The sequence below is a fragment of the Mesoplodon mirus genome, assembly GCF_964341445.2.
Source record: "Mesoplodon mirus genome assembly, chromosome: 2".
Classification (NCBI taxonomy): Eukaryota; Metazoa; Chordata; class Mammalia; order Artiodactyla; family Ziphiidae; genus Mesoplodon; species Mesoplodon mirus.
Window position 1 is genome coordinate 205714602 of NC_138977.1, and position 26798 is coordinate 205741399.

The 26798-nt window shown below is 54.7% G+C and overlaps 1 protein-coding gene across 1 annotated transcript; it reads right to left on the reverse strand.

The window, feature by feature from the left end:
• Positions 1–1189: 1189 nt before the first annotated feature.
• On the reverse strand, positions 1190–26751 carry ITPRIP (inositol 1,4,5-trisphosphate receptor interacting protein). The gene is made up of 2 exons (XM_082644364.1): positions 26162–26751; positions 1190–4996 (listed from the first exon to the last, which is right to left on the reverse strand). Exon 2 carries the CDS (start codon positions 4981–4983, stop codon positions 3313–3315), a length of 1671 nt encoding a protein of 556 aa, XP_082500490.1. The 5' UTR covers positions 4984–4996; positions 26162–26751; the 3' UTR covers positions 1190–3312.
• Between the last annotated feature and the right edge of the window lie 47 nt (positions 26752–26798).

The following is a 26798-nucleotide window of genomic DNA, read 5'->3' on the forward strand; positions in this document are numbered from 1 at the left end:
TCCACTGAAGTCTGCAGTGTGGCCCAGGAACCTGTGCCCCGGTGATACCCATGCGTGACCTGCTAGAAAGGAGTGCTCACCAGTTTTGCCTCCCCCATCCCCTCTCTGCTTCTCATACCACTAGTGTAAGTGTGGGTGTACTCACGGACGTCTGTGGTGTGGCAGATGCCGCTTGGACCATAGATCCCAAGCAGGCTCATCGGCTTCTACCAGGCCTTTCTCCCAACAGTTTTGTAGGGAAAGCAGTCCACTTGGGTTTTCTTTCACTTTCCATTTGGAAAGGAAGTGAAGAGTCATCCTCAGCTAGGGGTGTCATCAGTCACTTGAGGGCGCTTTAGAAATAGAGCCTTACCTGGTTGCCGTGTAGGTTCAAGGTGGGGTCTGGGCATTTGACCTAGCTCTCCATAGGATTCTGATGACACCCGTGATTACAAACAAACCAGTGCTGGCTGGTTTGATTACAAATCACGTTCTCAACCCAGGCTGTGCTTTTTTTTCTTTTTGGCCATGCATCATGGCCTGCAGGATCTTAGTTCCTGGACGAGGGATTGAACCCGTGCCCCCTGCAGTGGAAGTGCAGAGTACTAACCACTGGACTGCCAGGCTGTGCTTTGACAAGGCAGAGAGAGGGGCTGGGGCTTTTGAGGAGGAGAGGCCCTCGTTCAACCTAACCGACCTTGTGGCTCAGGTCAGCCCTGCTCACTTCACTTGTCAAGAGGTGCAGCAAAAGTCCTGGGGCATTTGGTACAGCAAGTGAGCAGATGCTGGGTAATGTCAAGCATGCTCGGGAAGGAAAGATCCCTCGGAGAAAGCTGTCCTTAGTGGAAAGGCCTAAGTGACCTAAAGGTCTAGAACTCTTCTGTTTAAAAGACAATCTCTCTCCTTCAAGCCAAAAGCTTCACATTACTCCCAGGGCCCACATTCTTTGCACACATCAGCTCTGTGAAATAAGGTTTTGTGTTGGAATCCACCCTATAGCCTGCTTTCAAAGGCCCTTTCTGGAACTCTGCAGGCTGCCTCAAAGATGGGCCAGAAATATTCTGTTTTGCTATTTTTTAAATTTCCTGAAAGCGTAAGAATAAAAAGGGAGTGAAAGCTTCCGCGTGTCAGTAGGAAATCCACCCCCTCCTCAGCTCTGCCCTGGGAAGCTCACAGACTTCCTGAAGTTAAAAACAAACACTGTGACCAGTTTCTACTCCTTGCAAGAATTTAATTCTTCCTTTAACATAAATAAGGCAGCATGAAACACCAAAAGTCCCGCTGCTCTCTGCTTCAGAAGCAGCTTTGGTACATAAAAGATCCCCATTTCCCCGCTGAGTTGTTGTCTCTGTATAAACAAGAGGCCAGAAGGTAATTTTCTCCTGGAAGCAAAGGGGAAGCCGAGGGAGATTCAGGCTTGGTCTTGGCTTCTGGAGGCTGGTTCTTGGTTGCTGGGGTCTCCTCAAAGCACATCAGATGAGGATGAGGATGGGAAAGGAAAGGCATGGGTGACAATAAATAAGGAAATTCCCCCAAACTGGAAATGGGGCTTTGGGGTTACTGTTGGAGACCATGTGGGCCTGGGGAGGGGCAGACCCAGGTGCTGCTCAGTCTAACCCCAGCTCACATGGAAGGAAGCTTCCTACAGCTTCCTATGGGCTTCGATGCCCCATAACAGCTGAGCCTCCTACTGTGAATTAACCCTGTCAGGCAAACTGTCCATCTTCTAGAACATTCCGAGGCTAGGTGAGAGCACTCCTGGGGTAGAGACAGGATCCTTTCTTCAGTTCATGGTGAGCCCGACACCCCTGAGGAATTGGGTACGTGTCTGGGAGGCACGGCCAGTTTCAACCATGGAAGGAGAGTGCTGGGGAAGGAGCACTCATTCTTGCTTCCCCTTGGCCCCCTGCAAAGGTTACTGAGGCAAGGCCAAGAGAGGAGCTCCCAAAGGGCAAGTGAAGCCATAACTGGAGGAGGGAGTGGCTTCCCAGTCCCTCTGAACCAGGCCTGGAGACTGAGGCCAGCTCTGAGCACCGGCTCTGGTGCTTGCCCAGGGACTGCAGCCCAGCAGTGCCAAGGTGGTCTCTCTGAGGTCTGAGGGCTGTGCTTGTAGTCTGTCCTTACGTGTCCCAGTCAGCCAAGCCTCTGTCAGGTTCTTAGGGTGTTGGTCATCTGTGTGGCCAGGAAGGCCCATCCAGAAGGGAGGGTTCTGTGCAGTGAGGGAGCCCCACTGGAATGAACAGCCAAGGGGATTTGGGGGCCTGCATGTGGAGCTGGGTTTCCACAGTAATCTTGTTTCCAGGTACACCCTGCTCTAGGACTGGAACCCTGAGGAAAACTCAGGGCTACAGCATCCCTCACCTCAGCTCTACGACCTTCTCTGAACTGGGCATCAGCGGCCAGACTGCAAACCAGACCCCAGGTACCAGGCTCTGCCCTTTGCCCCAGTGACCCTGTGCTCCTCTTTCTCTCTCATCGTCTATCTTCAGTGCCCCCCACCTCCCAACATACTGGTGGCCAGAGAGACCAGTTGTGGAGAGAATAACGAGGGGGAGGGGCCCACATACCATGCTTGTACCCAGCGTGGTATGTGGCACCCACAGGGTTCAGGACATAGCATCCTGGGAGAAGGGGCAGAGAAAAGGGGGTGCACCCTGAGTGAGAGGTGTAGCTGAAACAACGGCCAGCTTAAACTTCTGTCTGCCACCAAGTGCCCACTTCTGTGTAACAGAGACATTAGCCACCTGGGGCCTTGAATCTCTCTAGGTCTTTTCTCTAAATAGTATAAAAATGGCAGCCACAGTGGGGACCCCTACTGTGCAGGCTGTGGATGGAACACTGCAAATTCCCACACTGGTGCCCATTGCTTGGTTGCAGATGCCTGGGGTCAAGGGTTACTGTAAATCAGGGTGCAAGGTCTTAACACGGGTCCCTGTTAGCATTCCTGTAGATCTTTTGTTGATATTCAAGTAAAGACTGGACCTGGGATGTAAAAAGAATCACACCCAAATCGATGTTTGCATTGTCTGTAACTCAGCGTCCATAGAGTTCTGTCATCATCTTGGCCATCGGTGGTGATCCAAAAGTAAGCTGCAAAGGATCAGTCCCCAAACCCAGACAACAGCTTCACCAGCAAGCCCCAACGGCATGAAAGCAAACCAGCTTTGGCTTGGAATTCTGTTTCCTCTGTGCTATAGGGTCTGGCTCCCCCGGCAGCCTGAGCCACGGCGCCCTACAAAGCCTGTCATTTTCCCAGGACAGGGCCTGCACATGCCCCCAGGAGTGTGGACATGTAGGATGCCTTGTGTCCTGGCCCTCTGGGTCGTGGATGCTCTACAAGATGACAGCTTTTGAGGGCAGGCTGCCATGGTCTGAGGGAATATGGAGGGAATACTCGCTAATGAGCGCTGGGGCATTCTTGAGCATCTCATAGAAGGAGTCCACTGTCTTCCGGTAGAGACTTCGCTGCAGGACAAAGGGCCGGAAGAGGTTGAGAGGCTCAGCCCTGCGTACGGCCTCAGGGAGCCCCATGGCCTCGGGCACCTTGCAATTGCCGATGAAAAAGTGATGGAGCTTCTTCTCCAGCAGGCTCTTCTCCAGGAAGCACAGCAGCTCGTGCAGACGAGCATCGAGCTGCTCAGCCTTCCAGGCGGCTGGCCGCCGGGCGAGCAGGAGGTGCAGCAGGGCGGTCTTCAGGTGGTAGTTGCTGAGCCTGCTGGGGCCGGTCAGGCGGCTCTGTTTGGAGAGCAGGAAGGAGGCAATCTGCAAGCAGCTGAGGTGGCAGGCGCCCTCGGGCAGCGCCTTCGAGGTCATCCTAAGGAAGTGGCGCTCATAGACAGCGAAGGACAGGAGCCAATCTGTGCTGGATGGCGGGGTCGCCCCACAGGGCTCCCTGGTAAGATGGGAGACCAAGTACAGGTCGGAGTCATCATACTGGATCACAGGAATCAGGTTGAAGGGCATGAACTTCCCCGAGCGGAACTTGATCTTGAGGGACCCCGGGGTGTCCAGCTGGCCAAAGGCCAGGTCGAACTCGTACTTGTGGTTGATGCGGTGCCAGGCTCTGGTGAGGGCCGTCTGGAACCACTTCAGGACTCGCATCGTGTCCAGGTACGGGGAGTCTCCGACGCACAGCGGGTCTTCCGCCTCACTGCCTGGCCGCACCACATTGTTTTTGCCGTGGAGGAGACACAGCATGTCTTCCCCGAGTTTGGTCTTGCCGCAGATACAGCCCAGCGTGTCCTCGTCAGCCCGGACCACCTTGATCTGGCTGTAGCCCTGGCGGTCCAAGGGCACAGAGCGGCTGGAGCACCAGAGCTCTGGGTGGAAGCGGTAGGGCTCCGGCGGCATGAAGGGCACAAAGAGGTCGCACAGCAGCGGCCTGTTCACCTGCCAGTTCTCATACATGCTGTCCACGCCGATGAAGTCCTCCACCTCCATGTCCGCGTCCCGGCTGCACAGGCTCCTCAGGGCTTCCAGCAAATCATCCACGAAGCCTTCCACAAACTCCCGGGTGCGGGAGGCGTCGGCCGGGGCCCCCCGGATGCAGCGTTCGTAAAAGTGGTCGAGCATGGCTTTGTTGGGCAGGGTGAGACCCCGGAGGGGGGCGCCCTCCAGGCCGGGCAGCTCGTCCTCGTCGGCGCCCAGGCACTCGAGCGAGGGCGCGTCCTGGTGGTCCTGCCGCCACACCTCGATCACCAGGAAGAGGATCATGCAGAGGGTGCTCCACAGGTCCCAGGCGGCACGGCTCTCATTCTGCTGCTCGGCCTCCTCCGCTATGCGCTCCAGCGCCTCCTTCTCGGCCTCCTTCTCGGCCGCCAGCCGCGCCACCTCCTCCTCCAGGCGCAGCCGCTCCAGCTGCAGCTTCTCCTGGTGCGCCTGCATCTGGCGGATGATCTCCTCCTCGTTCTCGGGGACCGTGGCGTTCTCTCGCGGGAACAGCAGCGGGTGGTTGATGATGGCCGTCACCACCACCAGGCACACCCGGAAGAGCCCCAGCGCCATGGCTGCAGCTTTCCTGGGAACAGGGAGAGAAAGGCCGACAACGGTCACACCGGGCTCCCCTCGGTGCCGTTTCTTCCCTCGTGGTTCCCTCCCACCGACCTCCGCCCCGCCGAGCTGGTGGACGTCTTACGGTTCTTCCCCGTCCCCACGCCCAGCCTAGCCTCGGGAACAAGAACCCCGAAGTCCCACAGCAGCGATCCTGGCTACACAACCACAGTGGTGGACCTGTTTCGGTCTGCCCAGACAGCCCTCTTTCTGGCAGAAGCACCCCACTTTTCCTGGGAACCAAACCTTTTCTACTCCCAGTCCTTGTGGTCTGGGTGGGGATGAACCCACCCCCTGCTCAAGGGGTGAGCGTGTAACCCAGGCCCAAGGCAAGGCTACTTCATGCTCCTCCTTACCAGCCACAGTGGCTGTTTCAGCGTGAGCTTATGACCCTATGCTGGCCCCTGGGAGATAGAGGTAGGATTTGCTGGGACCAGTGGGGAGAAAGGCTCACCCTGTTGCCTAGGGTTGCTGAGGGAACAGGAGCACACACCTGCTGGTGGCTCTCTGGCTGCCTCAAAGAGGGGAGGAGAAAGGTGCCAACATGGAGGAAAGCATATGCCCTGGACCCAGCTGTGCCTGAAGCCATTACCTCTGGACTTTGTAGTCATATAAATCAATACATTCTCTCTCTTTTTTTTTTTTTTGGTGGCACCACGTGGCTCGTGGGATCTCGGTTCCCCGACCAGGGATTGAACCTGAGCCGTGGCAGTGAAAGCCCACCAGGCTACCAGAGAACTCCCGATACATTCCCTTTTTATTTAAGTCAGCTTGAGTTGTTTTCCAACACTTGAAATCAAAACAGTCCTGTATAAGACATCCCCTCCCCCGCCCAGTGAATGCCTTCTAGTGAATGCTTGTTTCCTCAGTACAGTATAGCCTAGTGGTTAAGAACAGGAGGGTTGGGTTCCAAAGCCAGCCCTGTCACTCACTGGGTAGCTGTGTGACCTTGGGCATGTTAACTCACCCCTCTGAGCCCCAGTTTCCTTACTGTACAAAAGGAAAGCCAGAGCACCCAGAGGGCCATCGTACTGATGGATGTGTTGATCCATGCAAACTGCCTACACAGCACAGTGAATGGTGCACAGCATACGTTCATTGAACAGTAACTGAAGCAGTCTTGAGCCCTTATCTTTCCCCACTGTAAACCTCTCCTTCTGATCTGGAAGGCTCCACCTCAAATTCAGACATTGATCTCCTGGCTACTCCTCGGTCTGTCCCCAGAACAGTCTAGGAGACAACCAGAGTGACTGAATCATTGGCTTTCCTCTCACGAGTCATCTGAACTTTAAATCTGACTTCTTAATTGTGAAAGGAGACACACCATTCCTCCAGGATAAATGGATTTTTAGCTCTCAGGGGAATTTTGGGGAAGGACTAACCTCTTACAACACAGTACTTGCTATTCAGACTGCAGCTGCAGCATCTTCTGGGAGTTGGTTAGAAGTGCAGAATCTCGGGGCTTCCCTGGTGGCACGGTGGTTAAGAATCCGCCTGCCAGTGCAGGGGATATGGGTTCAAGCCCTGGTCCGGGAAGATCCCACATACCACGGAGCAACTAAGCCCGTGCGCCACAACTACTGAGCCTGCGCTCTACGGTCTGTATGCCACAACTACTGAGCCCACATGCCACAACTACTTAAGCCCGTGTGCCTAGAGCCCGTGCTCCGCAACAAGAGAAGCCACCGCAATGAGAAGCCCGCGCACCGCAACAAAGAGTAGCCCCTGCTCGCCACAACTAGAGAAAGCCAGTGCGCAGCAACAAAGACCCAACACAGCCAAAATAGATAGATAAATAAATAAAATAATTTAAAAAAAAAGAAGTGCAGAATCTCTGCCCCACCCCAGACCTATTGAACCAGAATCTGCATTTTAATACCATCCACATTAAAGTCTGAGAAGCAGACTCACATGGTAAGTCTTATATTATACCCTCTTCTCCCTGGCTGGAATCTTGGGAAGTAACAGTTGGCCTTTTCCACATTTGCCCCACTTGCTTCCTGCCGGGGACCTCAGCTAGGAGAGCAAATGGCCAAAGGAGGTCATTGTTGGAGAACCAAGAGCCCCCCCCCCCCACACACAATATATGCCAATACACCCCACTCCCTGACCTTGAACTCGCACCCTGAAAGCCACCTGTTCTGGTTCTTACCCTAATGGTGCCAAGAGGCAGGTATCTGTCATTAGGTAAGAACACCTCTGTGGGTTCTACCCAGCAGTGCCAGGATGTATTGGTTTGGCCAGAAAGTTTGTTCAGGTTTTTCCAATGTTACGGAAAAACCCGAACAAACTCTCTGGACAACCCAATAGATGGCCTGAGTTGCCACACTTGGGCAAAGCCTGCTGCTCAGATGTGATTCCACCCTGTCAGTGGGAAACAAAAGGCTTGGCAGGGAGGAGGGAGGTCCAGCAGCAGCAGAGTTCAGTGTGCAGACACATTCAGGCCTCAGAGGTGAACTCTGAAGCACTTATGTAATTTTACTTGAGGAGGAAATGGAGGACAGGAGAAAGTGGAGGAAGTCTCAGAGTGGAAGGGAGGTGGGGCGAGGAAAAAGAATGGGGGCAGCCAGCCAGCTTCTCTTCCCCAAGACAAGAAGCAGCTTGCTGGATAATTTCAGAAACAGGTCAGCCCCGGATTCTACGTTAGAGAAATAGTAGTGGAAAGTTTGGCCAGGGTGGTCCAAGATAAAACCATAAGGCCGGCTGATAAACGTGGATCAGAGTTTTAGGATAAAGGTGTGGAGTACTAATAGTAGAATACTAGGTAGCAGCCAGTTAGGAGATAATTTGGGGGTTTTGAGGCCCTTCCAGGCCTCTGTACTATAGGCAGCCACATTTGGGCACAGCGGGCCCTGACAAGTCACAGCAAAAGTCTTTGGCAGCACCTGATTCCAGAGGTCAGTTTCCACGCCAACTCAGGGTAGGATGCTACCAGCTGGGGAGGGGTGCCATCACCAAGTCCTGTGACTAGGAAGTCCTCCTCCTCTCTACCCAACAGCTTCCACAGGGCTACCTGTATATGTCCTCATGTCTGCTGGAAGATGATGGGCTGTACTGGGGCAGGCAAGGTTCAAAACTCCTAACCAACTGGAGCAATTGACACAGCGCATGAGGGGCTAAGAGGACGGACTCTGGAGGAGACGGACCGACTTAGCACCCAGCATGTGTACCTACTGGATATGTGACCTTGGACAAATCATTCAACGTCTCAGAACCTCAATCTCGTCATCTGTAAAATGGGAATAACTATACCTGCTGTTGTAAAGGAGATAATGCATAGAAAGCACTCAGCAAAATGCTTGCCCCTGAGCAAGTTTTCTTATAAAAGGGTAGCTGTGATGGGATGGGAAAGCAGATGAACTTGCCTGCAGGGGTTTGTGATGCAGTGGGCCACAGAGATGCCCCTACATGGGACTCGGGCAGGAAGCAGGCAGCCACAGGAACACTGGCAACAGCAGGGTAACCAAGAAGACTCAACAGGAGCACAAGGGAAACAGGAAGGAGCCCAGGCTGTAGAAGCAGACAGGCTCAGGTTTGAACCGTGACCGCTCCTTGCTGAGGGGTCTTGGGTGAGTCACTTGGCTTCCCTGGGGCTCCACTGCTGTACCTGTGAGATGGCGCTAACAGCAGGTCCTCCTTCATAGGAAGGGGCGGTTAAGCGAGACCCTCCATCTCAGGTGCTGAGCACAGTGCCCGGCATAGGGTCGGCACCTTCCAATACCAGCTCCTTCCCCCTTGGCCTCCATGGGCCTCTTTTCTCACCTGTCAAGCACACCAGCCCTGCCCAACTCCCATGGGCCTGGAAGAACCATGCTCAAAAGTGCTCTGAAAGCACAAAACGTTCCCCTGGGATTGCTGTTCCTTGGCACACCACTGCTTCCGCCCTGACCCCAAGCAAATGGGGAGAAGCCTTCGGAGCCTTGGGTCCTCCTGGAGGTGGAGTTCTCTCTGACTCACTCCCAGCTTAAACCACCTCCACCCTCCCATGGATGGGATGGGATCCCAGCTGTCATTTTGCTCCTGGTACCCTCTGTGCAGGCTGGCTCTGCCTGTGGCACCTAAGTGATGGTGAACAGGGCGGTGGCTGCTCAGTGCCCATGACGTGGGGCTGGGTTAGAAGCCTCCACTACTTCCCCTCCCCAAACCAAGTCACAAGAACACTGCCCTAGGGGCTGTGGGGATCAGAAGAATGAGGGGAGAGAATCTGGATGTTTGGACTTTTGGGGACCACAGGGACAGGACAGTAGCTGAGAGCCTCACACAAAACCGTGGATATATGTATGCACGCGTACACATGCGCGCGCATGCACACACACACACACACACACACTACTCACCAAAGGGCCCCTTTCCCCCAATTTCAAGTATGTCTACCTCTGCCTTGGCCCAAAGCTCTCACCTCTACAAGGCTGCCCCATACATGCAGTCTGAGACATCCAGTTGGGTTTGGCTTTGAAAATAAACCTGGGCCACTTGGAGGGTTTTTGTTGGTCTGCTTGCCCGGAAGCAGGCAGGAAACCTGCTGAGTTCCTCTCCACCCCTGCCCCGGCCCACAGAGCATAGTGGCCCATGCAAGTCACGGCTAAACTTAGCCTGGCAAAGGGCCAGGGTCATGGGGGCAGCAGGGGCTGGGGCAAAGGGCTGCAGGTGGTGGGCCCAAACCAATGGGTTACTCAGGCCCTTACTCTGAGCTTGGCCGGAAGCCCCAGACCCTGGGGGAGAAATCCAAGATGGCCCCCACTTCCGTGGGTCCCTCATTCCCACGGCCCCCAGACCCCTATAGCACACCCACCACAGCTTAATCCAATAAATGCCACTGAGAGCTGGCTAACAGTGGGACTTCTCTGGCGGTCCAGTGGTTAAGACCCTGTGCTCTCAATGCAGAGGGCACAGGTTCCATCCCTGGTCAGGGAACTAAAATCCCACACGCCACACAGCGTGGCTGGGAAAAAAAAAAAAAAAAAAAAAAGAGTTGGCTAATAGTGATACACTAACATTTATCAAGCCCTCACTAGGATGTGCTGGGCACTGCACACAGCGGGCCCTGTAAACTTCTAGGTGGTGGGTGTCACTCCTGTTTCACAGGTGGGTTAACCATAACCCAGGAGAAGTAATATTCTAGCCCCACAACTAGAAAAGGCAAAGCTGGGCTGAGGAAGCCTGCTCTGACTGCCTCCGCCAAAGCCCAAGTTCTTTCCACTGTGTTATGTCTACAGAGCACCTACAGTGTGCAAGGAACATGCTGGGTGCCCCAGGGCCCACAAAGATGAGCGTGCCATGATCCTCTGTAGTAGAAACACCACAATCCACGTGGGAGGCAGACGGCCACCACGTACCCTCACAGGACGGAATGAGCAATAGGCTACAACATCGCAGAGAGTTTCACTGCCGTTCTTTTGGGGGCCCCTCCTTGTCTGTAGACCTTCCCTGTGCCCATCTGCTTGGCTCCACATCCACCATGCCCCTTCCTTCCAGACAATTCTTACAACAAACTGAGACCAGCAGGAGCCTGTGTCCAGCCCCACAACGTGTTCATCAACACCCCTCTGCCCTGTCACCCACCAGCCCCCTCCCAGGGTTGGCTGACCGTGGCCTCAGCAGCGGGGACGCCCTTCCCAGCAGCCTGGCAGACCCCCTGGGACAGTGGTTCTCCAAATGTGGTCACGGTTCAGCATCACCAATATCACCTGGGAACTTGTTAGATGAGCAAATTTTCAGGTGCTGTCCCAGACCTGCTGATCAGAAATTCCAGGGGTGGGGACAGCACCTCCAAGTGGTTCTAATGCCCACTCCAGCTTGTGAAACACCCCTTCCCAAACCAGGCAGACCTCCAGGGAGGAGGGGGTGGGGCTCCAGTGACACTGCAGCCCAGATCCCGGAGCTCGCCAAGGGTTTGCCCCACGCCCAGCCTGTCAGATGCAATTAGCTCTGCTGATTACCACAGCAAAAGTAGCTCAGGCCCTGGCGTCATCTTCAGAGCCGAAAGGAGAGCTGATGTGTCCTTATGAAATGGAATAAGGAGGTGGGCTGATGGCAGCGGAGGGCACTTGTAGCCCAGGACCCGTTGGGTGACTTGAGTCCCTTTCCCATTGCTTAGGTTCTGGGCCTCCTGAGAAAGAAGGGGCTAAGGGAGACCCCTCCTGTGTGCTTGGCCTTGTGCTGGAGTTTCACAGTCCTGGCTAATGACATACATGTTGTTTGGGGGAAATAAATCCACAAATTTAAGAAAGTCAGAGCTTAGAGTGGTACTAATCTAAGCCCCATTTTACCGAGGCGTAACGAGGAGACACACTTGACTGGGAGATGGGTGAAGGTGGAAGTGGTCCAGGTAGGCTGGACATCACCCTGTGGACCCTCACAGCCAGGAGAGGTTAAGTGAAAGGTGATGATGTTTTCATTAACAGCTGATAGGAAGCTAATTACTCTGCGTGTGTTTTGTCATTTAATTTTCAGAACACCGGTTAGGTAGTTGCAACACCCCTATCTTGTGAAGAGGCTGATGGTCAGGGAGGTGCGCTGGGTGGCCCCTAAGATTCCCTGGACTGCAGTTTGTGACGGAGTCCGCCCCCCTCTCTGTTCCACCTCCATCCCTCAGGGGCTGATGGGAACCTGAGTGAGCACTGCCACCTCCCTGGCATCACTGCCAGTGGTGACCACCAAAATCATTTGGTTGACTGTCCCCCAAGTCTCCCAGGCCTTGGAGACACAGGACTGTAAGAAAAGAGAGATTGAGGGGACTTCCTGGCAGTTCAGGGGTTAAGACTCCGTGCTTCCAACGCAGGGGGTGTGGTTTCGATTCCGGGTTGGGGAACTAAGATCCCACATGCCACACAGACAAAAAAAAAAAAAAAAAAAAGAAAGAAAGAAAGAAAAGAAAAAAGAAAAGAGAGGTTGAATGCAGAGCACAGAGTTTGACCCTGAGTCTTGGTTTGGAGTGTGGGTCCCAGGAGCAGTTCGTCTGAGCCCTGGTGAGGCACCCCTCCCATGGCCCCGCCTGTCTCATCCCCGATTCCACGCTTCTCTCTGGCAGAGCCCAGGCCGCGTGCTGGTGTCTGACCAGCTTTCCTGCTGTTCAACAGCACCCGCCGTTCAGGCCCAGCTCAGGGACCCCTCCTCCAGGGGACCTGCCCTTCTCCAAACTCCTGCGGGTCAGGCCGCCTTCCTGCTCTTTACTGCGTTGGTTTACCCCATGGGTCCCTGCCTTCCCACCCACGGTGCCAGCAAGAGACCCCTCCAGGCACCAGGCATGAGGCTGGACACCTGCAGGCGCCCAGTGTGTCAGTGGGAGTTGGCTTATCCCATACTTGGGAGGAGATGGCCGGCTGTGCAAGTGATAGGTCTCCATACACTCCTTCCTCATCCCCTCAGGGCCAGGGGACAGACAGACTCAGCACAGACGGTTGCAGAAGGGCAGCTATGCAGCCACTGTCTGCCACCTTTACAGGATGGGGCTTCCCTGCTGGAGAGGAGAAAGGCCCAGCAGGGGCAAGGCCAGGGAGCCACTCTCTTCATCTGCATCCCACACAGTGATGGGGGAGGCAGTTTGCAGGGGGAAGGGAGGGGGGCTGAGCAGCACTGAGGGTGGGAGCGGGGCGCTGGCAGGCCTCAGGCGTGGGCAGAGAGGGAGGGGCGGGCAAGGAGAGGAAGTGAGGAAGGAGGAAGGAAGAGGACCGACAAAAATTAATTGAGCAAGTGGGTAGAAAGGGTGTGGTTCTGGGCCCCCAGGGCCGCCTCTTCTCAGTGCCTTTGCAGTGACCTCCTCCGTCACCTCCACCCCTCCCACTGGGCAGGACCTCTGTCTTGGCCTCCAGCCTGTGTCACCTTCCTGGGACCTGCCACCCTCAGGGCCACTGGGCTCCTTCCCTTATCTCCTTTCCCCTTCCTGGGGGCAGGAGTGGCGGTGGGAGATGTGCCTGGAGTAGGGGCGTGGAGAGGGGACACTTGCCCACCACAGATGAGCTTGGCTGCAGATGCCAGACAACTGGGCCAAACAGCCCTTCTCTAGGGGGAGCTACCATACTGCGGTTCTATGCACCCCAAATGGCATAATCTTTTTTGTTTCCCCCAAGAGAAGCCAGAAATCTGGATTTTATCAAAATCCCAAGTTTACAATGTCTTCTACTCTTTCAAAAATTCTTTAAAACCCAAAACCCATGTGAGCCAAATAAAATATGTCATTGGGCCACCCAGAGTCTGTTGCCTCCTCTCCCTGCCCACTGCTGCCCCCCACTCCCCACCAAGCATCCCTCAAGGCGGCCCGTGACCCCGGGGCTCACCTCACTGTTCCCCCTCATACCACCACCTGCTAGCACCTCTGCATCCAGGACTCCCCAAAATACCCCCCTGGCTCGGCTTTTCACCCCAAGTCCAGGGCTGACTCTATCCCAGTGTCTCCCCATCGGCCCTAGCAGCCACCCTCAGAATAATCCTAACCAGGCTGTGCTAGGGGCTTATACGTGCCTTCCCCACAGCCTCTCTAGGGACTAGAAGGAAAGAGAGAGACCGTGTGGCCTAATGCGTGTGCACTAAGCAGCCGTCAGATTACAGACCAAGGCCTGTGGTCCCCAGGACCGAGAGCTGAACCCCCGCCAGCCCTCCCTAACCTGGGGAAACTCCAAGGGTCAAGACTGGGCCCTGATGGAGGTTGGGGAGCAGGGCAGAATGAGGGGGAGAGCAGAGACCCCGCCCCCATGCCAGAGAGGTGGACCTACTGATGGGCCCGTGGGAAAGTGCACGCTGTGAGGAGAGTGGCCTTTCCACTGACACGAGCTCTGCTGTCGTCGCACGTGGCCACACTGGCCAGACTCACAGAGGATGCCCAGTCACACCCGCCAAAGTGTGAAGTTTCCTCGAGGCCCACTCTCGGAAGAGGGAGGCGTTCCCAAAAAAGTCACCAGGATGCCAAACCCATCCTCTGGACTGGGGTCATGCAGCCAGCCAGCCCAGGTGCAGGAAGGACAGTGGGCTGGACTCCAGCCACGTGGGTGGGAGAGCCCACATCCTTCCTGTTTCCGCTCCTCTATCATAGCCCATGCATGTCCCTTGGTGGGCAAGGGATGGAAAAGGCAGGGAAGCCATCAATCTCCCAGGAAGGACAGGGCATCCTTCCTCCAAGCCATGCTGCCTGACTTCCCCACAGCAGAGGCCCTGACCCACAGGGAGTCATGGAAAATCACAGCATCTTAGGACAGACAGACAGACTGCGGCCTGGGGTCTCAGAGGCTAAGGGATGACAAGGAGGCCTGCAGGTCACAGAGATAAGGAAAGGCTCCCCTGGCAGCCCTGAGTCAGGGCCCATACCTCCCCCCCACCCCCCTCATCCATATTCCCCAGGGCTCCTCTGGCAGTCGCTGCAGTGGGTCGAATGGCAGCCCTCAAAAAGACAAGTCCATGTGCTCCTACCTGGACCCTGTGAATGGGACTTCATTTGGAAGAAGAATCTTGACGGATGTAGTTAAATGAAGGCTCTTGAGATGAGACAGGTCTGGATTACCCTAAATTCAGTGACAAGTGTCCTTATAAACAGACAGAAAAGGAGAAAACAGACAAAGAGGAGAAGGTGATGGAAGACAGAGACAGAGGTTGGAGTGATACTCCACAGCCCAGGAAGGTCTGGAGCCACAGGAAGCTGGGAGAGGCAAGAGAGGATTCTTCCTTAGAGCAATTGGAGGGAGTGTGGTCCTTCGAGGACCCTGATTTCAGATGTTTGACCTCCCGAGCTGTGAGATAGTAGATTCCTGTTGTTTTAAGCCACCGCATTTGTGGTCTTTGGTTATGGCAGCCCCAGGAAGCCAATGCAGTCTCAAAGCACAATGCACTCCCCTCCCCTCCCAGTTTGGCCACACTGACATTCCCATTTCTGCTGGGCACCTCCAACCTCCCCAGCTGTCGCAGCCATCGCTGTGCACCAAAGCCTGGGGCTTCCACACCAATGGGACTCTCCCTTCTGGCCCGGCGTGGTCCTTTGGAATCAGCTCCTCTAAGCTCTCCCTAATTCCCAGACACCTCAGGTAGCCCTGGCCCTGAAGGTCTTCCTGCCCCACTTCAGGGAGTTCTTGTGTCCATGAGACACAGGTCTGAGCTTTAGTTCAGTCTGATGTTCAGGGCCTGGTCTCAACCAGCCTCAGGGGAACTCTCAGGTCGCTTCCCTCCTGCCCGGGGGGGCTTCAGATTATCTACTGTCCTCTGAACACCTCCTAGACTTACTTTCCCACCATTCCCTGCAATGTCCACGCCTAACCCTACCCAATGGTCCTCACAGCCAGCCCATTTCAGAAACCGCTTCCAAGATTCTTCCAGATCCCTCCCTCCCCCAACTTCTGAGACAAATCCTTCTTTCTTGAAAGGGATAGAAGAACAAGGAGAGGGAGATGGCCTATTTATTAAGCCCCTCCGAGGGCAGGCTGGTGTCTGGTGCCTTGTGTAGATGGTGTCTCCATAGATGCGCCCCTAGCAGGGACCCAGCAAACACTTGCTCCTCAAGCCTTTCTTCTTAGCTCATTTCACCTGCGCAGCAGCCCCATTTCCCAGGCAGGAGCCCAAGGCGATGAGAGGTTGAGCAATTGCTCAAGGTCACACATGTAGGAAGAGAGCAGAGGAGAGGCGGACACCACGCCAGGCCCAAGGCTCCAGACCTTGCTGTCTCCCCGGTGGACCCCAGGCTACTCTTTCCTCACAGCGAGCTGCTTGCCTGAGGTCTGGTCTTATCCCACCGCCTTCCTCGCTTGGGCTCCTCTTGGGTCAAGGTGGGCCTGTTTCCCTTGACACTCTGCAGAGCGCCTGGCAGACACCAAATGCAGGGCTGCCTGCTTAGTGTGCTAAGGACAGGGCGGGCGACCTTGGGGACCCACCAGCTCACACACTGCACATGGGAGACACCCGCTTTCTAAAGACGGTCTCTATAAACGCCTCCATTCTTAGGAAGGATGCACGTCCTACAGCAAGCGTGCACCCAAGGGCCTCCCTTGACCCCCAATTCCCTCATCGGCTTTCTAGACCTGAAATCACAGGGTGCGTTTTAACAATACAAGCGCAGTGCTAACCATTTCCCACAGCGAAGAAGCCCTCATGACTGTCAGACGTTGGCTTGGCTTGAACTAGTGTTTCTCTTCAGTTCCCCTCTGCCCATGGGCCCCATGTCACTCACAAGAGCGGCTGCCCAGAGGGAAGAGGAACACCCACCCCAGGGCAGCCAGGCCAGGGCTCCCAAACTTGTCCGCTGTCTCGCCCTTCACCCTGCGTTTTCTACACCCCAGGCCTCCAAGCACAGCAGCAAATACTCAGGACAAACCCCACTTTTGCCACGGGGCAGGGAGGGCAGTCTGCAGCAGGGGGCGGGGGAAGCAGGCTCGGACGCAAACACACGGGCTTAGGGGAGGGGACTTAGGGGGTGGAGCAGGAAGCCGAGAGTAAATACGAAGGACAACAAAGGGAAGACAGGGCCCTCGCTCGGCCACCCGCTCCCCCGTCTCAGAGCTCAGCTGGGGATGGATGGGATCAAATAGCCTGTCAGTGCCCAGCAGCCCCCTTCCCTGTGAGCCCTGGATGGGAACAAAGAGAGCCCAGCTCAGGAAAACACCCTGGCCTCTCCGGCATGGGCGTGGGGGGATGGGCCCCGGGGGCTTTTCTGTGGCCACAGAACAGCCAGGTCCCCCACTCCCTCCCTCCCCACCCAGCGCCTCTTACTCACGTGCTGCCTTAGAGGGATGCTGGCCCCTACACGGTGAAGTCCCAGGCTGCGTTCCCACCCTGGTCCCTGAGGCTTGGGTGTACCTGACACAATGCCTGGGCCCCAGCTGGGCTGGGAGAGGGGGAGAGGGGGAGAGAGATGGGGAAGAAGGGAAGTGCTCTGGGCCTCCTGCACACACACGCGCGCGCACACACACACACACACACACACACACACACACGAGTCATGCTCTGTGACTGCAAAGATCTAAAGACCCCTTTCATCTTAATAAAGGGGAACAACAAGAGACACAAAGGCAAGTGGGAGGCCAACACAGCTGTAAAAAACTTTAGAGTTGTGTTTGGCCTCCTGACTGTGCTCTCTGCTGCAGGGACCTGGGCTGAAAACAGAGCAGGCAGCCTGCCTGTCCTCCCTCACCAGAGCTGCATCGGTCGTCAGAGCAAACCAGTTCTCCTCCACCAGGGGAAGCTGGGGGCCTAGGCTGTAAGGCCAGGCACTATTAGAAAAATGACCCCCAGAATCATCTAGGAACACAGTCACCCTCCCTGTGAATTACACAAAACAACGACCTACAACCACATGGTTTTGCAGCCACAGGGACGGAGTGTTGATGAGGTTGTGAGGATGCCCATGCTCTGTCCCGGCTTCTGCTCCAGGCTGCACATGGCACACAGTAGTTGTCCCAGAACCAACACACAGGTCAGGCTGGTGTAGGGCGCAAGCAGCCACTGATACTGCTGAGTTCACCTGGACATATTATACTCCCATCCCAAGGCCGCCCAGAAAGAAACAGCTCAAAGCTCTTCAGCTCAGAAGAGCTTAACACTTTGCAGAGGCTTAGTAGCAAAGGGGCCAAACTCTGGAATCAGAGGCCCGGCTTTGAATCCTGGTTCTCCCACTTGCTGTGACAATAGCACCTACTTCATGGCATGGCAGTCACATGGTCGTGCTCTGTAAAGGACACTGTTATTGGCATTGGTATTGGTGACAAGGCCAGGTCTCCGTTTTGACTTATTAAATCCTGCCGAGTGCATCTTAGGGACTCCTCTGGGCAGAGGGGGGTGGCCTGTATCTCTGCAGCAACTCCAGAAGCCTGGGGACAGGGTGAAGTTGTCTCCTCTACCTCCCCGTTTTCTTCTAAAGGCCCCCAGGGGACGCCACAGAGGGAGAGCAGGAAGTTTGGCACCTGGGAAGTTCACAGCTCCCTGCTGCCCATCTGACAGCGACACTGAAAGCTCCTCCACTGCACATAGAAGGAGAAACCAGTGTTGGTCTCTGATGCCTGGCATTAAAGGTGCAGGCGCTCCATGGATGCTTGCTTGCTTGCTTGCTGAATGAATGAAGTCAGGACTGGGAAAAGAACCTCACTGCCTTTACTCCCAGGAGCAGGAATTTGAGATGGGAATGGAGTAAGGCATCCTGGATGAAGTAACTTCTAAGTTTTTTTTCTGGGAGGCACCCTGCCGTTAGAAAAGCAAAGCAAAGCCCTAACAGTGGTAAGCAACTCGGGAAATGTAAGCAAAAACCAAGACACACCCCTGGAGACAGACCACAGCCACTTTAGGTCTGGATAGCCTTCAGCTAATTGTAGGCTGACTGATTCACCACCAGCGCTGACCACGATAATGACCCACAAATGAACTCTGACACAAATTATCTGACCCCCAGCTGCGTCTCTCCTTGACACCCACATCCTCGCTTGAGAGCCTTCTAGAAATGGACGATAAATGGAGGATGACAGGGTTTGATGCAAATCAGGTAAGAGCAGAAGCAGAGGACCAACCCTTGGTAGAGTGACGAGCAACTCCCCCTTTCTGGAGAATGCCAGACGCGCCGCATGGCCCTGACACCCAGGGGAGGGTTTAGTAAATAGCAACCAATGCACTACATTTACTGAGATTTAAACATTGTGCAAAATGCTTTACATGGCTATATCATCCTCACAATAAACCTCTGAAGGAGTCACTATCCTCATAAGGAGACTGAGGCACAGAGAGGGGAGGCCATCCATTCCACATCACAGAGCCAGGATTTGAACCCAGGACCGCCCACCTTTCAAGCCTCCAATCTTCCCATGACACCATGTTGCTCAGTGCCCCTTGAAACATCAGTCATGCACCTGTGGCCTTTCCTTCCCTGCACTGTTAGGGAAAAGCAGGTGACAATTTACATGAAATATGGGCACGAAGCAGGGAGTCAGACTTAATGAACCCATGATGTTCCTTCCACCCAGAGATTCTGGGAGTGTGGCCTGGGATATCGGAGATGGCTTTTCCTCCGGAAGCCTCCTCTGCCGTGGATTAGGAAAAAGGAGTGAGGTCTCTTCTAACCCTGGGTGGTGGGTTTGGGGGTGAGGCATCAGGAGGAAGAGGCATGGATGCATGGGGGCCTCCAGGGCAGCACACGGGGGTGGGACCCAGGCATCCCCACTCTCTTCCCCTCCAGCCCAGGCATGCCTGCCTCCTCAGTGACTCTGAAACAAAGTCTCAGCAAACAAAGGACCTTTTCATGAACTCCAGGCAGGTCCCCTGACTGCTACTAAGAAGGCTATTGAAACAGGCTCCCAGGAGAACAGTTTGTTATGAGCACGTGGCTTTGCACCAACCAGCAGGGCCAAAATGACTACAACGCCCTCCCTTTGGTTTGATGCAGGTTGGTAGGAGACTCTCCTGCATCTGCTGCAGGAAAATAACCTGGAAGGAGAAAGTCCGGGAGAGCTTCAAGCGGAGGCCCTCCTGCTGGGCAGCAGAGCTCCCCACTGTGTTATTCACCTGGAAGTGAGCCAGTTAAATGTTGTGGGCTTTGAATTTTTTTCTTGGGACTTCCCTCAGAGGATCTCAAAGTGCTCTGAATATGACCTGGTACTGGCCATTACTGTCCCCATTAAACAGACAGGGAAACTGAGCCCTGTCTGTCAATATCACAGAGCAGGAGGGGACCTGGGGTTGGTGGTCTGCCTGTTGTCTTCTCACCTTTGACACTCAGACTTTGTGGGATTCTGTCCTTAGGCAGGACACTGTGAACATGCTGTCCTCTCTAACACCACTCACCAAATCTCTGGTACATCTCAAACACCCTCAAATTCCTGCATAAACTGCTGGGGAGGAAGGGATTCCACAGGTCTCATTTAGCCCACCTAGAATTCCACAGGGAAAGCCAGAGCTGGGTGAGAGGTGAACTCTGAGACTTTGCTTCTATTTCCAGCTGGTACCTACTCCTGGGGCAGTGGATTCCGGACATTCCTCCTCTGTGCGCCTTTGATCCGCATTTGATCCGAAAGCTCTGTGAGGCCACAGGAGCCCCAGCAAGGGCCCTGGCACATCGTAGGTGCACAATAAGTACATACTCGCTCCATCAATGAATGAAGGTTCTCTCTTAAGTCAGCCCCCACAGGAAGGACACGAGCAGCCTTGTTTCTCACCTTCCTTTGGGGGAGGGGGCGTCGGTGAAGGAGGGAAAGCCACTTTTCTGATCTCCCCATCACTGCTCTGGCCTGCTCTTGCCCTACGCCCTTCACGGATTGATTCAGGCTGTAGAAGGGAGACCCAGAGCCATGGAAGCCACCAGAAGCCCCTCAGGGGTCATGCTTTTTGCCCCAGTTGCAGTTCAGAGGACTAAACAAGAGAGCATGCTAACAGCTATGCTCTGCTCTCTGGGGGCAAATCCAAGGCCCGAAGACCCTCCACCAACTGGCTCATAGCCCGGACCTGTGGCCTGCAGCCCCGCCCTCTTCCCCTGGCCCATCCTCTAAGAAACACACCTGTGGATGTAATGCCTTCTGAGCTCCTTCCGTTGTCAACGTCAAGTGCCTTACAGTTGGGTGGTTTCTGTTCCCCCACCCCACCGTCTGACTTAAGGTGGAGGTGTTGCCTTGGGCAACAGTGATGGCACCTGTGAGGTACTTCCATTCTGCTGATGTCACGGGGTAGGCCATGTGGATGGAGGGGGATGCGCTTTCTACAGGAAAACGTCACAGGTCCCAAACTGCTCAGGAGGATCCTATACACCTCTTGGGCACAACCAAATAATCCTCTTCTTGTCCCAGAGAACGTTCTCACCTTTCTCTCCCCTCTGGATGCCTGTTTAGGCCATGCCTCAAACTTGACTTCCCCCCTCCAAGTGTCAGTCAAAAGGTTGGGATGGGCAGCTTTATCCTCAGCTCTGAAGGAACCCCACTCAAGGGCACCAATGATCTCCTTCTCACCACCTGGGATAATCTGGGTCCCTGTGGCCTTGCCCTTTGCCCAGACCTCAGAGGAGGGAGCAGTGGCACTAATGGGGGAAGTGAGGGTCCCAATCTGGCAGAGAATGTAGATCCTCCATTGACCTCTACTGTCTTTAAAAGCTCATACTAGGGACTTCCTTGCTGGCACAGTGGTTGGGAATCCGCCTGCCAATGCAGGGGACACGGGTTCGATCCCTGGTCCGGGAAGATCCCACATGCCAGAGCAACTAAGCTCGTGGGCTACAGCTACCGAGCCTACATGCCACAACTACTGAAGCCCGTGCACCTAGAGCCCTGCTCCGCAACGGGAGGCCACCACAATGAGAAGCCTGCGCACTGCAATGAAGAGTAGCCCACGCTCAGCGCAACTAGAGAAAGCCCGCGCGCAGCAATGAAGACCCAACGCAGCCAAAAATAAATAAATTTCAAAAATATAAAAATAAATAAAATAAAATATTAAAAAAAAACAAAAAAGCTCATACTAGCCAGATACTGGTCTGCACCAGGCACTGTGCTCAGTGTTTTATAAGCAGGTCCCATGAGGGGTTATCCACATTTTACCCATGACAGAGCTGAGGCTTGGAGTAGTCAACGCACTTGCCCAACTACTGAGAACACCCAACTCCTGAGCAGTGGAGCCAGGACTGAACCCAAGCCTTCCTTACTCCAAAGCCCATGCGAGTCATACCTCCTTGGCTCTGCGGTACCTGGAGGCTGTGGCTTTCTAAAGATGAGCCATGAGGGGGCCTGGACAGAGACCAAGGAGAGCCTTTTAAATCCAAAGAGGCCAGCTGGGCAGGCCAGGTGGCTAAGGCAGCCAAAGCAAGCACTTAGGACTGCTTCACCACGTCCATGCTCACACGGGCGCTGCAGTAAGTGGCCAGCCCCGGGCCTTCCGCTTCCTTGAGCATCTGTGTTGACCAGGGACCATGTTTCTTCGCTCTGCTTCACTTCTTCTTGACCCATCCAGGTCACCTGACCACCCCCTTGATTTGCGTGCAGCATCTACCCCTGTGGCCTGAACCTACAACCCTGAAATTTTATAGTAGTTATTTAACTTATGCAAAAGCAACTCAATGTAGTTGGGAGCTAATGCTTAGAAAGCACTAAATGAAATAAGTAAATAAAATAAAAACTGCTAAATTATCAAAGAGGACAGGGAGAAATCCTACCGGTACACTGCCTTTGAGGGACTGGCCAAGGAGATACACAGTGCATACAGGAGTGCTAGTCTACCTGGCAGGTATCTCTCCACTGGTGAGGGAGCCACAGAAGTGAACAGAGCCCATGCTATTGGACCATCACTCCCCCTGCCCTCTCCCTCCCCTGATCTGAATCCAGCTTTGCCAAGCAGTAGCTGCCTTCTGATCTTTGGTTTCCCATGTGCCTTGCCCAGGACGCAAGAAGCAGGTATCATTCAGGCTGCACAACAGTCACAAAGTCTCCTTGCAAGTTAATACACTAGCAATTTTATTTGTACACTCACTTCGGGGAGCTCTCTTGAGATGACTCAGCAGCCCAAGTCCAAACTGTTCTGAAAACTGTGGAGATGGGGTTTCTAGAGGGCACTGCTAAGAGCCAGATTCTGGGACAGGTGACATGATTGCAGGTAAACACCACCCTTCTGGGAAATCAGCTAGGCACTAGCCGACCCTTTCCAGGAGACAACGTGACTTTCCCATTAGCTGAGAAGCCTATTTTGTTTAAAATACTGTCTATAGACAGTACGCAGTAAAACCCTCTGTTGCACCTGATTAAGTGCTGAAATGTATAGTGTGAAAAATAAATGACCATATCTATGGAGCTGTGAAATGGAGTTTTGGAAAGTCTTCCTGGACGAGCTTGGGAAGGGCGTTTGCACGTGAACAGCACTGGACAGGGATGGGGCCTGTGGGGCTTGGAAGTGTCAGGACAGCGTGTTCAGATACTTCTCCCATCGTCCACTCCCACAGGCGTTCTCCGCCTAGGTCAGGGGACCTGCGTGGTGCCTTTCCTCTGCACCACACCCAGACAGCACTTACTCATCACCCTCATGCCAGGCCCCAAACTGGATTTGCGACCTCATACTGCCTAGCAATTAAGAAGGAAAGCCATCTGAGGCTTGGGCCAGGCCACTCCATCAGCCCCCGAGGCCAGGCCTGCCTCTTTCTTTCCTTTCTTTTGGCTGCCAGGTGAGTTTTACGTCTTTTTCCATCTGAGCTGAGAGCAGGTACTACTTCCTTTGACAAAGAAAATCTCTCTTTTTCATGAGGGCCCCCCAACCAAACTAGCTTTTTTTTTGCGGTACGCGGGCCTCTCACTGTTGTGGCCTCTCCCCTTGAAGAGCACAGGCTCCGGACACGCAGGCTGAGCGGCCATGGCTCACGGGCCCAGCCGCTCCGCAGCATGTGGGATCCTCCCGGACCGGGCACGAACCCATGTACCCTGCAACAGCAGGCGGACTCTCTACCACTGCGCCACCAGGGAAGCCCCAAACTAGCTTTTGAAGCTTAACCTGCTTCTTGCTCCGTGAATGCTCAGTGAGTGGAACATTCTGAATACTTTATTTCTCTGTGCCTTAGTTTCCTTGACTATAAAATGGGGATACCAATACCTATGTCACTGGGCTACTGAGGAGATTAAATGAGTTAATACAGACAAAGTGGTTTTGGAAAAAAAAAAAAAAGCCTGGCAAATGTTAAGCCCTCAGTAATTGTTGGTTACCAGGGCTGCTGTGTACAGTTGTATGGGTGGTACACTGCTCAAGAACACCCGGCTTCGGGGTGGTGAGGATGAATCCGGCTCGCATGCTGCTTGCCCAGCTATGTGCCTTGGCTCTGTCCACCCAGATGAGGCCCCTTTTTCTAAATGGCACCAGGGTGCCATCCTCTTGCCAAGAGGAAGCACCTTATTCTAATTCATGCAAAGGATGGAACAGGCTTGCAGCAGCCTTGGAGGTTATTATTATCAGCTCTCGGCACTCTCACGGCTATGTCCCCCTCCGCAGCAAGGCGAGATTAGCCCCAGCCACAAGTATGGTTCTGCTCCTTGGGTGCCCAGCACACCTGGAGCACTTGCCCCTCCCTTAGGACGCTCGGGGGGTAAAGCCTTCCCCAGGATCCCCCAGGGGCTGCCCTCCTATTGAGGGGACTCTGCACCCCAAACATGGAGCCACAGTGTCTTGGACTCTGAAGGGACCTTCTCCTTCGTAATTGTTGATGGCCACCTGTCTGCTGACAGTGATGGCAGCGCTTTACCTACTGAGGAGCTCTAGTTGTCGGCAAGTTCCCCCTTACTTCTAAGTAAATAAGATCTGTCTCCTGCTTCTCCCACCCAGTGAGTCTCTGAGGCCAGAAAGAGCAAGTCTCCTCTTCTCAAGTGACAATGTTGGAGATTCCTGAAGGCCAGAGCCAAGTCCCCCTAGGCTTCTCAAACCTGGGGGAAATAGTGCCAGTTCATTCCCTTCTCCCTCACAAGGAGCACCTTCCAGACCCTCCGTGGCATTCCATCCTCTCTCCTGCGGACAAGTGACAACAGGGCTGTGCACTCCAGACCCCAACCCAGATGTGCACCCTCTCCCTCAGACAGAATTCCCCATCTTCTTTCTCTTTATTGACCCCAGGGGGTCCAAGAAGGAAAAAATACAAAACCAGGTTCCTCCCAGATGATATCTTCTCCGGTGGGCAATTTTGCCAGAGGTCTCTACCAGAAGTTCCTCCCCTTTCTTGCCCTCAGATAAAAAGTTCACCCACACACCCTCATCTTTGTTTCCCTCATGGGCACTGCAGGAGCCAGGAGGCGTTCTTGGTAAGGTGACAACTTCTGGGCTGATGGCATGAGGATAAAAGTTCAGATCCTTGCCACCCGAAAGCTGGCACATGAAACTGCTGCATCTTTGAAAATTACGGAGCTAGAGGGTGGCACTTGAACAAAAGCCTTTCCAGTGGAGAGTCAGTCTAACCACTTTATGGTTACCCACAGTGGAAAATATGAGGGCAGGATGGCCAAGACCAGCAGCACACAGGGAATTAGCAAACAATGAAAGCCACTTAGGCACGTAGGCTGGAATGAGGATTCAAAAGCACAGCCTATTATGTTATTAATAAGAGGTGAATGGCAGCAATTCTACCTGTCTACCAGGCCATTTTCCAGGCTGACTTGGACCTGTGACTGCATCCAGCACAGATTTGCTTTACCTGGCAGCCTCTCCGGGGTAGAACTGGTTTGTAAAAGGGAAGGGCCCTGGGTCAAATCCAAGAGGAACAAAGGAAAAAAGAACAGGACTCTGAAACCGATTTAGATCCAAAAGGATAGGGTCCAGGATCTGCCAGTGGCTGGTACTCTTCTAGTTTATTTTTTTTGGGGGGGGGGGATGGGAGGGGTGGTGCCCAAACCAGTCAGAGGAGCAAAAGGCAAAGTGTGGTCCCTGAGAGGTTCGGTAAAATATTTTCCCTTCCTGGGAAGCAGCATTTTTGTTTTTAAAGAGAAAGAGCATTTTGAATGGGAAGCTCAGCCCTGGGGCGTCTGAGTCCCTCCACCCGGCAGCCAGGAAGTTGGGAACTCTGGGAAGGGGGTCTGGGGTGCTATCAGAGGTCAGGTGGCAGACTAGCTGCAGCCCCAAGAGAAAGTTCTGCGCGGCGTGGAATCTCCTCCACCAATAGGCCTGAAAGAGGAAGCGGCGGGGGCTTTAATCGGCCCCAGCAACCTCATAGCTTCACTACGTTAAACCGAGAAAAAACAGGCTTCACACCTACTCCCTCCTTCCAGGAAGGGCAGGAAGGAGGGAAGGGAGCGAAGGAGCAGGACGACTCGGCCACTCTTTCAGCTCTAGCACTCTGCTCGCAAGGTCGAAAGTAACGGATCTTCGGGGCGGTAGAAACAGCAACTTGGTCCCGCTTCCGGCACCGCGGCTCGGTGCGCGCGGAGGAGGAGCTGCCAGCCGCCCGGGGCTGCAACGAAGCGCCCACTGGGGTCTCCGCGGCCCGGGAGAGGCCCGAGCGGAGAGGCTGGGACGCAGGACACCGCGCGGCGCGAGGAGGGAGAGGACAGCAACCGCGCTTTTGCTCGGGCGCCGTAACCGGGTTCCCCAAGTCAGCCCAGACCTGGGAGGGCCGGGCGGGCACCCCGCTCCAATCCTCCTCCATCTCCGGCGCAGCTCCGCCTGGTCCCTCTTCTTCCTTCCAGCCCTCGAGATGCCCGGGGAGGACGCAGAGCCTCGCGGCCGCGGGCCCGATACTTACGTTCAGCTTTGGTCCCCGCTCTCTGCCTCCGGAGAGACCGCGCGAGCCCCGGCTGCGCTCGCGGGTCCCGGGAGCCCCGAATCCGCTGTCTGGCGGCGGCGGCGGCTGCGGCTGAGCGTCCGGCCCGGTAATTAGAGGGACGTTGACGGCGATACCCTGGCCGGCTCCCGCCTTCTGGCCCCCATCAACAGGCTCTAAAGGGCTTCAGACTTACTCATTTCCTGGATGTCAAAGAAACTTTTCCCCCTTATAAGAACAAAACACCCGCCTCTACTCCCGGCCGCGGAGGCTCCTTAAGGTGGACCATGAGGGTTAGGAGGGGCTGGACCCAGGGTCCGCCGCGGAGGTCTGCCCATCGACCACCCCTGAAACTCCAGAGGGGACAGCAGAACTGGAGGGTGATCGGGCGAGACGGAATCTGGCTAGTGGAGTAATCTGGGGCGAATGAACAGGGAGTCGGGGGAAGGCGCCCTTAAAAGTCGTTCTGGGCCGGCGGAAAGGAAGGGGTTAAGTTCCAGCACGCCTACAAGCGTTTTCCGCGGCGCGTTTTACAAGCTGTGGAATTCCAGGGGCCACCTATTTTGTCCTCTGGAGGGAAATATAAATCGAGACACAACGCCGGCCCTTTTCTCTTTTG

Bases quoted from the DNA above. Each gene is read 5' to 3' on its own strand.
- ITPRIP (XM_082644364.1), bottom strand. From the start codon at position 4,983: ATGGCGCTGGGGCTCTTCCGGGTGTGCCTGGTGGTGGTGACGGCCATC.